We start from the raw sequence: 12,953 nt of genomic DNA, 5'->3' as shown, positions 1-12,953 counted from the left end.
GGGGGGGGTGAACTCAAAAACAAAAGTGCAAGAAATGCATTAAAAAATATACTTAACAATGCAAAGAAGTACACAGAAATACACCCAAATACACGTCAAAAATTTAAAAAGAAAAATGCAAGGGAAATAGAAGAAATACACTCGAAGCGTACACAGAAATACACGAGTTGGTTCCTCCTTGGCACACAATAGTTGTCGTAATTCAATTTAGTGTCATTGGTGTCCAATGTCAGATGCCCAATGAAACGAGAGCAAACATTGGTGCTTGTTGAATCTTCGTCCTCAACTTTGGTGTTGAGGGTGAAACTCCAACAAGAACAGATGTGCACGGATAGGCACAGACGTTCCATACAACATTGAGAAATGGTACTATTTGGGAAAGGTAGTACAAGCTTCTCCTGCCTTACTGGTCGGATGAATGTACAATGTCTATGCTCGCCCTATGGCAATTGTTCTCATCGTTATGGTCTAGAATCAGCCATCACCTTGAAACTTGGCAGCTACTATGACAGCGCGTCCAGGCGAGAGAGGATCGGCCCTCGGCCCGGCTGGTGACAGGGCCGTGTCTTGTTTCCCGGAGCAACAGCACGGCTAGCTAATCATGGCCCAGCAGCGTGTTCGCAGCATCAGACAAGGGCGGCGCGACACGCGTGCGGACGCCCAGGGGTCCGCGACCCTCACGCCTCGGCGTGACGCGAACGCTCTTGGACCCGAATCGACGGACCAGAGCGTGGACACGAAGTAAGTCGGTTCCTTGTATATTTGTACAAAGTTAACCATCTCGCGATTAACGTCTGCACTGAGAAAATGTTTTAGTCCTGGGCGCTGGACTTTTATTCCCCAAACCGAAAGTTTTTGATGCACTAAACAATTTGCTCTAAGGACAAAAGTTTTGTTGTCTATCCTCACATATTTATTGCCTCTCGCCAAAGTTTCTGATCGCGGGAACTAAATGTTAAGTTCTGGGATCAAAATACGACGCAATACACAACTGTCTTGCGTGATTTCACAAGCGCCGCAGCGCTGGTCTATCTTTGACGGAGGACCGACACAGATGCGGCATGCCACGGGGCGTTGCAAGTTTGTTTTTTCATACATCGTGTCGAGTGTTTGCAGGTGTTCAAATTAGGAGTACTCCAAAGAGTCAGACTGCAATCAGGCGATGCCATCTGGTCGTGTCGTGTTCAGAGCGCGGTGTTAATCTTTTCAATCAAACACTTGCAATTACCTCAATATTCATTGAAACACATCATCAGGCACTCGGTGTCATAAACTTGCCAGATACCAACGTGGAATTTAATCTGGTATATCTGCGCCTAGCTTGCTGCAGCGCCGCAGGCATAGGCAGCCCAACGTGCGCGGCTCATGCCTTCGCTGCCTATCTGCGCGGCGGGAGTGGGTGAGGAGGGGGCAGGCGCGGGCTACCTAACGTGTCTCTGTGGTGAGATTCGATGTGGTGGAGGGAAAAGGGTGGAGGGGGAGTAGCATCCAAAAGATACGGTGATAGAAGGAAGCGATTGGTGAGTTGATTTAATGTTTACTGATTAATGTTGCACAGGCAACGTGCGTCACACACGAGAACACGCACACGGTCACGAAAACGTTGCACAATTTAATAACTTAATTAATTAATACTTTGTAGTTTACATTGCATGTTTAGTAACAACTAAAGACACCACAAATTCACACACGCACAGAGATACATATATAACACAGTCACTCCCACGAATTGGGAAAAATATAACGTAATGAGATTTGTCCCACAAAATTCTTAGTCATTAGGAAAGTATAATTTTTCACAAAATTCACCCGGCGTATACAAAAAAAACCTACTCGTTGAAAAAATAACGAGAGCAAAAGGTTGTTTGTTGCTGTGTTGTTGATATTTTTTCTTTCCGTAGAAAGGGCTGATCTATGTACCAGCTGATCTCATGAACATCGTAAATGAAAACTTGAAAATATACTTTCAGAGAGTCACCCACCAAACGAGACACAACAACAAGCCCACGACAGGTAACTTTATCCTTTTTTTTTGTCTTAAAATTTTCTCACAACAAATACTTTTGGCTCTTTTCAAGAGTCGATTTTTGCTTGAGAATCATGATTGACTAGCATATTTCCTGCATCTTGTTTGTGCAGTACATCAGTTCTCTGAATGCCCGGTTTCTATTCTTATTGACCAAATAACCAACCAAACCCAAGCGTTAGTAGAAATTTGGTTTGGTTATGATGGCAACGCCTGGTCCACCATGTTACTACGCGGCGGCGTTGGGGTTTCGCTGGGCGACGTACTCGCGAACGCGCTCATGGGAGAGGGTCACCGAGAACTTGCGGATGGTGGGGCCCAGGCGGTTCTCGAGCTGCGCGTTGAGCGTCTGGCACTTGTTCTGGTTGTTCATGTCGCCCGACGAGCCCCACACGATGGCGCCCGCCATACCCAGGGCGCGGGGGATGGCCAGGCAGCTGCGGAGGTCATCCTGCGGGAACAACAGTACAACTCAACAGACCTCATATTGTAATATGATTCAAATTCAAATTGTGTTTCAGCGGGGGAACTTACATCAGACAAGAAGCTAGCATCGCGGTAGCGGTACCAGAAGTAGGGGTAGACGTAGTTCCGTCCCTGGGCTACTCGGAGCGCCTCTCGGAGCTTGCCAGTGATGAAGAGGAACTGGTCGTCCGAGGAGCGGCCGCTCTTGCTCAGGTACACAGAGGGGAAGAGGGCGGTGCTGGCATTGAAAAGCCACTGGATCCTACAAGAGCGAAGAAAATGCCGATCGATAACAAACATTGATTGGAAGTCAACCGAATAAAACTCCAAACGGTTGAAGTACAAGCAGAAAAATGGTTAAGAAGTTCCAATAACGGTGGGGGTACATTTAAATTTTGGGCAAACCCAACTATTCACAAGAAACCCTTATGCACTGTGCTCATAAACTCTGCAAGCCTGCAAGATTTTGTAGTGATTTACTGTTCTAATTTTTACCCTTAAAAGGATAAAGTGTGTGAAAGAAGTGATTTAACAGTTAAACTATCCATTTCATCGTTATATATAACATTATAACGTTTTTCTTCCATTTTTCTAGGATGGCAGTGCAAGTGAAACAGCTACTCACTGTGAGTTTTGGGTTCTCAGGTTGTCTGAGCAGTCAAAGTTTTCGTCGTTGTTGTTGAAGCAGTACGGGAAAGCGTAGTAGCCCCAGCGGCCGTTGGGTCGTATGCGCTGTGCCAGGAACAAGCTCTGAAGGAAGAAGGCTTTGGCTGCTTCCTCAAACCGGCGCTTCGCCTAGTTATCGGAGAAATCAAGGTATAAAAGTTCAGTAAATGCGAAATAACGGCGTTTGTTTTAAGAGAGCTGGGCAGTTCGCCATACCCTGGTCTGCAGCGTGCTGTCCGATGCAGACGGATCTCTCTGCCTCTCCACCTGCACCGAGTACGTCTGGTACGCCTTCAGGGTGCCAAAGTTCTGCCCCCAAACTGGCCTCCAGGCCTCGAAGTCGATCACGCCGAGACCTAGCAGGGTCGTGTATTGTTAAACAACAGCCAACTATCAAAGTAGTAGACCACCAAATAGTCTACGGATACGCCACGTACCATCAAAGTCGACTGGCACTTGATCCTCGATAGACTCCTGCAAGCGCTGCAGGTGAAGTGTCAAGTTGCCCTCCTGAGGAACTCCACCGTTACGGGGGAAGACAGTTCCCTGTTACAAAATTGATTATGTTCAAGCACGTGCGAGGTACCAAATTGAATTGAATTTGATTTAAGGTACAGATGTTCAAGATCCTAGGTGACACCGCACCTTGGCGACACGATGGATATTTTGGAAACTTCTCTGTTTACCAACCTAAAAATCAACAACAAAAACAGTTGTCCACCGCCAGCAAATAGGACGATTGTATCGCCACAAACCTTCCTATGAGTGGCAAACGGCAACACGTGTGGTGCCAATTGTTCCTCAGCCGTTTGTTTTTTTTGGAAAAATCAACACCTCTCTCCGTTTGAACACAGGGATTTCACAGCATTTAGCACAGTATTTTAGAATATTTTGCTCTATGATTTCATCGAATTCCACAAGATTCCATCGGATTTTACATATGCTTTTTAAAAGCATTTCAATGTAAAATGTAAGGGCAGATTCCGAATGATTTTATTCATGTTTAAGGGTGAGAAATAAGAAAGTCCAAGAAGAAGGAAGGGTAGAAAGAAACCATGTTACTCGCACTGTTACTAGGCAGCGTATAAAGATTCCAAATCATTCAAGAAATATTTGAACGCCGTTTAAAGATTGCTATGCTTTCTTACCCTTTTCTTTTTTGGACGTTTCTTGTTGCGCCCCTGCCCCTTGTTCTTTGTACATGAAATCAAGTTAATCGGTCACATTTATGTAGACTCAGTGCAACCATGAGAAAAGTAAACGTTTGCGCCACGTTAACCCCCTCTTTGTTTTCGAATCAGGACACATGGCCGCGACGGACAAATGCATGCCCATGTTGTACTCACATCGTTGTCCACGAGAGCCGGGTACAGCCCTGGATCGTACAGGATGGTGATGCTGGAGCCCCGGAACACGTCCTCGTCGTTCTGGACCACGCCATAGCGGCCCGTCAGGTTGCTGAAGGGGAACCCGTAGCGGTGGCACATGAAGGATGGCACGTTCCAGAACACTTGGTAGCCGTCTTCCTCGTCGTCGTCGGCCATGGTCGCCGTCGGAGGGAACTGTCCGTGCGGTCGCTGTGGTCCTAGGTCGATCGGCTCTGCGGAGTAGCCGTAGTTCTGGATGTTGGGAGGTGGTCGGGTGCCCGGGGGAAACTGTCCGGACGGCCGCTGGGGCCCCAAGTCGCCGTTGACGCCGGGTGGCCCATTGGGGTCGGTCCCCAAGTCCTTGTCCGGGCGAGCTGGCTGCAGCTCGTCAGCCAGCTTGTGAACGTCGACGATGTCGGCGGCGAGCGGCGTGCCGGTACCCGGGGGGAACTGTCCGGACGGTCGCTGTGGCCCCAGGTCGCCGTTGGCGCTGGGTGGCCCATTTGGGTCGGTCAGTCCCGCGGGCCTGTGTGGCCCTAAGTCCTTGTCCGCACGACCACGGCCTTGCTCCACGGCGTCAGACTGGGTCGGCGGATTGGTGCCTGGGGGAAACTGTCCGGACGGCCTCTGTGGCCCCAGGTCGCCGTTGGCTCCGGGTGGCCCGTTAGGGTCGGTCTGTCCAGCAGGCCTGTGTGGCCCCAAGTCCTTGTCTGAACGGCCACGGCTCTGCTCTGTTGGCAGGTTGTAGACGTCCACGACACTGTCGCTGGGCGGGACCTGCCCGTGAGGCCGCTGGGGTCCAAGGTCCACGCCATAGGGTGGCCCTACCCCGGGTGGGAACTGGCCGTGCGGCCGCTGGGGACCGACGTCCACCGGCGGTGAACCGTCCTGCAGGGGGTAGATGTTGCTGCAAAAGAACGGGTTAAGTTGGATTAGTCCTGTGCGAATCATTTGTTGAAATTGAATCACATTAAACCAAGCCAGACTACGACTAGAAATGTTTGCCTGGCTCGATTCCGAACATATTGACATCACCAATCGGGATGAATCTACTTTAAACCAATGAGTCCAACGTACAATCATATCAGTTTCAAAATTGCATATTTTGTTTCCTAAAGATAAAGCATGACGCATGGCGCCCAAATCAAAGATGACAATAGGCTCAAAAATAAAGACTTTTTTTGTCTTTTGTTTTATTTGGTAATTTTAGTGAAGTCGGGTCGGGCCCTCGAATTTGGGCTAGAGGAACTTTAGGGCTGCTTTAGGGGAAATTTTTCATCTCTGATCAGATGGTGCACAGCTGTGGCAAATACTAGAGGACGTCCAAGATCATAGACGTTCTGAAACGGTAATACTTTTCATGCACGTGCACGACACGCCATCCAACACGGGAGAGGTTGGCAGCATACCTCCACCGCAGGTTCGCCCTGAGGGACTGTACAGTACAGGGCGCCCGCCGGTGGACCACCGATTATGCCTTTGCATAACAGGCTATCTACCCGACTCTCAAGTTCAAGGTCAGAGCTGCGTCTCCTTTCTAGGCGCAGATTATGATAACAGCCTCCGTAACGTTACTAGCGGCTGTTACAACACTAAACTGCAGTCGGGCCCGTCAAGTATAACGCTGGGCGCCCCGGTGCGGGAGGCGGGAGGGGGAAGGGGCGATAACATTGTCACGCCGTGTCCAATTTATAGCCAGTCTTAAACGGTCGGGTGAACGTGTTTTTTCTTTGTTCTCTCTCTCTTTTCTTACCGGTTTTGTCTTGGCCGGGCGTGGCCTGGTGCAGTATGCGTCTCTGCGATAACCCGAATGCATAATCCGCAGATAACCGTTCACACTCCACCTCCACCTGCAGTCGTGGAGTTTTCCCTTTCGCGGCGGAGCGCACGTGCTAGGGCCGAGTGGTTATTGTCCTAATACCATTACCGCCTTTTCTTTACTTAACAGAGTCGACACAGTCAGTGACGCTATCATACCACATATCCACAGGTTTAAAAAAAATGTAACGGTCGCGTCTCCCAAAAAGTTTCCTCTTTTTTATGTTATTACTTTTTTCTGAAATTAAATATGTATTACCGAGAAATAAGAGCTCGCCTGTCGAAAGTATTTGACGCTTTGGAGAATAAATATGCCTCACAATCTAGGACCTAGGTGGGGAAGTGAACATGACACATGTCACTGACCCCCAACTTCCACAACATTCCTAGGTGTTGTAGATAAGAGTAAACCTCACTCATTATAATGCGTCACCGGCGATTCGCATGTTGTCTTATTCAGGGCACGCGAGCGCGGGATTCTCTCCCCCTTACCGGTGACTCAAAATTGTGACGCCTTCAGGTGGAGCAAGTTTAGAAGAAATGAGCGATATGGCTATAAAATGATGACAGTTCATAACGCGCCCGTGAGTCAGTCCGGGACCCTTCCATATCGCTTTGTGTGCGCACGGAGGGTAAGCCCCGCGTTATCTGTGCGTAAGGAGCTCCAGGCAGGTGCTTCAGCTCGAGGGAGTGTCGGCAACAACTTCACAAGTAGTAGTATGAATAAAGTTAACTCCTCCATAGAAAACTGTGGCACATGCACAGAAAATTGCGTGCTTTTCAGAAGGGTATTTATAATTAGAAACAAGTTTATATTTAAAAGCTGGAACTTGGATCCAAGAACATTTGGTACTTGAATCAAGAAGTTTTGTCTCTCTGCAAGTGAAATTGTTTCAAATCAAGTGCAAAAATACTCTGAATCCGATTGAGAGCATTTTGCTCTTGACCAAGAATCCAGCTTTCTGAGAGGAGAATATGCGCGATCCTTGGTGAGATGCATGTGAGACGTTCTTTGATTGGATATAGAGTGGACGTGGGCGCTGCACAATGAGCTCACTTCACCTGACGCCTGGCCTCTGGCCTCCCCCCACTCTCGAGTCCCGGCCCCAGGCTCGTCTGTCGTGTCCGCGAGTTTAAGACACGAGTAATTCTCAATTGTTCTGCATTTGCATCGGTCGGTGCCAAACAAGGAGCGATAGGATGTACGCTCGAGTTGCCGCGCTGTTCACCTCTTCCTGGCGAGGAAGTCCTGCTCACACGGTAACAGCGTGTGTCCTTCCCCGAAGAGAGGCGGTCACTGCGAGAGCTCCAGCAGGCGCGCCGCTGAGCTAGGCTCGTGAGCTCATCCTCACAATGCGCTCTGTGCGCGCCTCGGGCGGTTTGCGGCAGCGATGCCCAATACTCGATGAAGGTGACAATTTGCAGTAAAAACATACGGTCGGCTCGCGCCGCCTCAAGGCTGCACTGGAAAGACAAAGGTTCTAAAGTCGTGCCTTCCATGGACTGCTAAATAAATTTTCAGTTTAAAATGTCTATATAATGGCACTAAAGAACCCTAAGGTGCTAAAAACTACTGCCTTTGACAGTTTTAATGCCTTTGAAAAGGCACTCATCCTTTAGTGTACCTTTTAAAAGTAGGACTTAGCACCTTTGTTCAGTGTGGCAGTGCGGTACGCGTACGACATTTTCCATTGAATTTTTTCCAGTACTCGGTCCGACATTTTTAGAGTGCCTTTGTGCTCTCCATGTTTGCAAATATCAGTATGTGAGAAGCGAACGAAAAAGTTGACGATGCGTGTAGTAAGTGGCGGGAACAGGATGAGATCAGGGAAACAGGTGGCACATGGCCGGGTGAACTTGAACTGCCGCCGAGGGCCGCCAGAGGACCCTGCCCCCGCGTCGGGTAGCAAGGACGACGGCGAGGGGGAGGGAAGGAGGTGGGGGGACAAGATCCCGAAAGGAAGTGGCTCGTCTTCACAGTCAAAAGAGGGCCCGCGGGAAACGCTAGCGCTCTGCGCCTTGCCCTCTCGTGACCAGGATCAGGTAACACACATCACTGGAGTAGGTCACTTGCTGTGGCCCAACGCAACCCTCAGGACCTACTACATCAAGAATCCGCCCCAGGCCATGTCACCCAAAGCTCAAATAATCCCAAATTAGGAAAAGAATTGCTGGGTGGTTTATAGACGGGCTTTTGCTCTGAAACTGCACTGACGCCTACTCTGCCTACTCTGCATATAACATTTTTATTTTATACCGAAACTGATAAGAACTTTTGATTAACGTAAAGAACACAAGACTCGTCAGGGAAGTCCCCATCGCTACTCACTTGTCCACGTCGGCGGCGCGGGCGTGCGCGAGCAGGGGCAGGAGCAGGAAGAGGACAGACGCCGCGGCGGCGGTGCTGGCCGCGGGGAACGCCATGGGGCGGCGGTGGGACACTTTTTGTAGCAAGTCGGGCGCGCGCGCTGCAGTGTCCGCTCGAGGCGAGGTGGCGTGGAACTGGCCGGTCTCCTTGCCCGCCATAACATTTAAACGCGTCGCGCAGAAGCGCCGCCCCGGCCGCCCCCCTCCTCGGCAGCGCGCGCCGTGCTCCCGGGTCGTGCGTCGGCCGCGCCACGCCTCCTTACTCGACATGGCCGCGCTCGCTTCGCAATGCTTCGCAGCACATAAACGTCAACGGACGTCTTTTCGGATTCCCACAACGTGATTGACCTCTGCATTAAGACAGATTATCGACCTATGTTTTACGCTATTTTAACGAGGTACATATAGGTGTGCACCGGACAACGTGTCGCAAAACACTAGAAGCACCGTGGGAAGCTGACACCCGAGTACACTCAAAATGGAAAGGAATAATTTGTCCAAAGCAAGAAGCATCTGTGTGCACTTCTTGCAAATTACGTCCTAAAAGATGTGCACACAGACGCATCTTGCAATGGACAAAAATTGTACCATGCCATTGAAAGGGTAAAGGGAGATACGGAGGTGAGAGCTTTTATTGAGCCCACACACCCGCACTCTCGCATTGTCACTGTCGATGACGCAATCCCTGCAAAATCTGGGTGCAGTGCCTATAGAGCCTAGAGCGGTGCGAGTGATATGGCGTATAGCGAGGGGGCCGCCACTCCTGAAATCATGTGTACGCCCTCCCTGAAATCCTCCTGAAATCATTTGCAATCCACCTGCAATCATGAAATCATACGTAATCTGCCAGCAAATTTTAGTCTGAAATCCTTAGAAGGGCATGTAAAAACCGCAAGAATCACGTAAAATCCGCCGGAATCTTGTGAAATCCGCCGAAATCCGGTAAAATCCGCTGAAATCATCTGTAATCCTTCAAATCAGACATAATCTGCCGGCAGGTTTTAGCGTGAAATCTTCTAAAATAATATGCGAAATCCGTGAAATCATGTGAAATCACGCAATCTTTGCAATCATGTGTACATCCAAAGAGAGAGTGGTGGCCCCCTCGGCGTATAGTTCTGATTTTGTCGGATTTATTTCTATACAGGCGTGGTTTTAATGGGGATGGCGAAGGGTTGGTCCCACCCCCTTCCCCGGTCGCCCAAATCACCCCCTAGGGTAGGTGGGCATTTTCCCCTACGAAACCCCTGAAAGTAGGCAACCCACAGTCAAACAGACATAAAACCTCACCTGTTTCTACGCAACAGTAAAGGTTTTTGTAGGATTACAAAGTTGTCGTTCGACACAAAACTAATTGTCACAGGCTTCAGCGCCTGCGAAACTCAGGATAGGCCAACCCGCAGTACACGCATGCACTGGGGGCAAGATGTTGCCTACCCATCAGGTTCTACGGAGTGCTTGGATCGCAAAGGCACACCAAACTAAGTAAAAATCAAAGTGATTGGACTTCAATAAAACCATAAAAAACTGGACTGGCTGAACTTGATAGTTTCGTAATGGCAAATATGGGGGGCGTGCTTCCTGAACGATCCCTCACAGCACGAGTCGAAAATTTCAGTTAAAGAACAAGTTTATTACTTAGCACAAAATGAAATTTGTGTTCTATATATTTTTGTTTATTTCGCTCACAACATAGGCCTGAAGCATTCCGGTAAAGTTCCAAAGAAAAATTTAGGGAACCTGAGCCACGTCCTCGGCTGGGCTGACAAGGGAACTCATCTAAGTGTTAGTCCCCGATTTTGTTCCGCCTTGGAGGTTTTGTTTAGTGACCGTATTCGAAACGATTGGCAATGAAAATTCGTGCCCAATTTCATATTTATATTTATAGGGGAAATCCATTTTCTCTAGAAATGACTAAAAAATGCATTTTTCCTGAAAAAAACAAAAATGACCGGAAGTTTGTATTTGTATTCGGCCTTAAATCGACATTTTAAAACTGAATACATACAAGCTGTGAATAATTTTTGGGTTTTTCAGAAAAATGCTTTTTTTAGTCATTTTTGGAGAAAGTGGATTTCCCCTATAAATTTAAATATGAAATTGGGCACGAATTTTCATTGCCAATCGTTTTGTATACGTTCACCCTACAAAACCCCCAAGGCGGAACAATATCGGGGATTAACACTTAGATGAGTTCCCTTGTGAGGTACCCCCCACTCGAAAGTTCGGGGAAGCCACGGGTCCAGGAATTCAAATCAGCTGCTATCTTAAAGAACTCTTTGCCACCTGAAGCTGAGATCAGCGTCAGCTCGGCACTCCTAAACAGTCGCTCGCTGCTCGGCTGCACCAACACGGCACCCGACGCGATGCGGTGGATGTGGTCCAACCATCGGACGGCTCCGGCTGGACCAAACACTTTGGGACAAAGTGTGGCATAATTGCGGTCCGGCCGGCTAGGCAAAGTGTCTTCTCCGGGGGCGGGTCGGTCCGACGCTGCTGCCATATGCTTCACTGCGTCGGAAGTGAGGTAAAGGACCCCGAACGGCAGGACACGCTTCGTCCGCACCGTCCATCACTTACAGGACAGAGTTTGCACCCCACCTCGCCCCGCCTCGCCTCTCCCCATCACGCCCCGCCACGCCACGCCAAGTAGTTCACCTTGCTGCCTCTGGGCGGTCCCTCCGGTTCCCTCCAGTTCCGGCGGCGCGGGGAGGATTCCCCGACGCTCACCGCTCCGCTTTACATGGAAAAGAGTACTGCGCCCTTCGGTGTCCAGTTGGCATGGACACACTCAGAAAAAGCGTTCTGTCCACGGAACGGAATAAGAGCGTCAAAGGAAGTCATAACCAACTTTGATCATGGCGATTGGATGATCTCGTCATGTAGATTGGTGTGTGATCGGTTTGATGATATTTTTGTTGCATCCACAACTATGTTGCATGCACAAATTTTTATGAATGATTGTGTACAAAGTGTGCATAATTATGCACACTGTTCGCACATACAATTATGCATAATATTATTATGGCTGTATAAAATTCTGCAAGTTTTAGGCACAACAAAGTGCATGAGGATTTAGTGTGCATAAATTACAATTAATTCAAATTTCTGATTAAACATTATTTTTTTAGCTCTACAAAGTAAATTGTGTTCTTTACAAGTTTGTTTTCGTTCTGCTGACAAATGGATTTTCTGCTCGAAAAAAAAAGAGTTAGCCAAAATAACTAAGGCTACTAATGGCCTTAGATCACAATATTAGCTTGCTTTTATTGTTATTGCTAATTTTTTAGCTCTCTTAGCTAGTAATTTGCTGGGCGAGCCAATATTAGCCATATTAGCGAATGCACTAGCCAATTTAGCTGATGCCTGTTTTTCCGCGTGAGTGCAGGACAAGACCGCGATCGCGAGACGGAGTGAAAGCGAGTGCCTGAGCCTGAGAGTGAGGTGAGTGCGAGAGCGGGTAGGGATCGTCACACGAATGGCGCGTGTCTGTCGCACATATAGCAGAGCTCTACGACACCTCAACAACGGTTCCGAGTACCGAATGGATGACAACCATATCACCGCGTCCGCGGAAATGAGACGCACTGCACAGGCGCCGCAGCCGCAAAAGCGCGCAAAAGCGCGCAAAAGTCGCGCGAGAGCAAAGAGGTGGAGGTGCGGGCGTGATCGTCGTGATGTCACAGTGAGCGGCACCGGGAGATGAAAGTGAAAGGAGGGGGACGCGGAGCAAATAGGGAAGCCAGGAGTCGGCGACGCGGACGCGGCCCGCCAGCCGGCCCCGCAGCGGCGCACGCGGGTGAGAGCGAGAGCGGCGCGGGCCGAGGGAGAGAGAGGCCAGCCTGTGTTTGCCGCCCGGGGACGCAGCCGCTGCGGGTCGCGCGGGAATCCCACGGCCAAGGTCGCGGGCCCCCGGCACAGCAGCGCGCGGCGCGCACATGTCGGATGGTGTGGTCATTCCCTCCGGGAGGAGGGCGGGGTGCCGGGGGGAGGAGGGGGGAGGGAAGGCGCGCGGGCTACATGTGCCTCTATAGAGACCCCGACCGCCCGCGACTGCCCGTGTGAGTGTGTATTGGGCACCGGCGGAAACCCGCTCGGCGGTGTTTCCACATCGTTCGGTTATTCCTTCCCCAGAATCCTTCATTGCCAAGGCGGGGCGGCGGCGGGCGGCGGGCGGCGGGCGGTGGACGAGGCAGGTCGACGGGTGCGTAACGGGGTGCTTTGGCGCTGGGAATACGGCTCTT

General features: G+C 49.9%; 1 protein-coding gene across 2 annotated transcripts in view; it reads right to left on the bottom strand.

The window, feature by feature from the left end:
* Positions 1-1,521: 1,521 nt before the first annotated feature.
* LOC113205517 (trithorax group protein osa) overlaps positions 1,522-12,953 on the bottom strand; it is a 13,387-nt gene continuing 1,955 nt past the window's right edge. The window contains exons 1-7 of one of the 2 annotated variants that reach the window (XM_026421182.2): positions 8,672-8,883; positions 4,504-5,431; positions 3,595-3,703; positions 3,374-3,513; positions 3,117-3,286; positions 2,561-2,753; positions 1,522-2,477 (exon numbers count right to left, since the gene is read on the bottom strand). In XM_026421182.2, coding sequence (XP_026276967.2) covers positions 2,256-2,477; positions 2,561-2,753; positions 3,117-3,286; positions 3,374-3,513; positions 3,595-3,703; positions 4,504-5,431; positions 8,672-8,868 — 1,959 coding nt within the window. In that variant the 5' untranslated portion in view covers positions 8,869-8,883 and the 3' untranslated portion in view covers positions 1,522-2,255. Of the gene's footprint in view, positions 2,478-2,560; positions 2,754-3,116; positions 3,287-3,373; positions 3,514-3,594; positions 3,704-4,503; positions 5,432-8,671; positions 8,884-12,953 lie in introns of those variants that run through there. The other variant, XM_026421181.2, reaches the window with a different exon arrangement.

This window comes from Frankliniella occidentalis, unplaced genomic scaffold, assembly GCF_000697945.3.
Source record: "Frankliniella occidentalis isolate FOCC.00 unplaced genomic scaffold, Focc_3.1 Scaffold392, whole genome shotgun sequence".
Lineage (NCBI taxonomy): Eukaryota > Metazoa > Arthropoda > Insecta > Thysanoptera > Thripidae > Frankliniella > Frankliniella occidentalis.
Note: the sequence above shows the minus strand (reverse complement) of the source record. Positions and strands in the feature narration are given on the sequence as shown.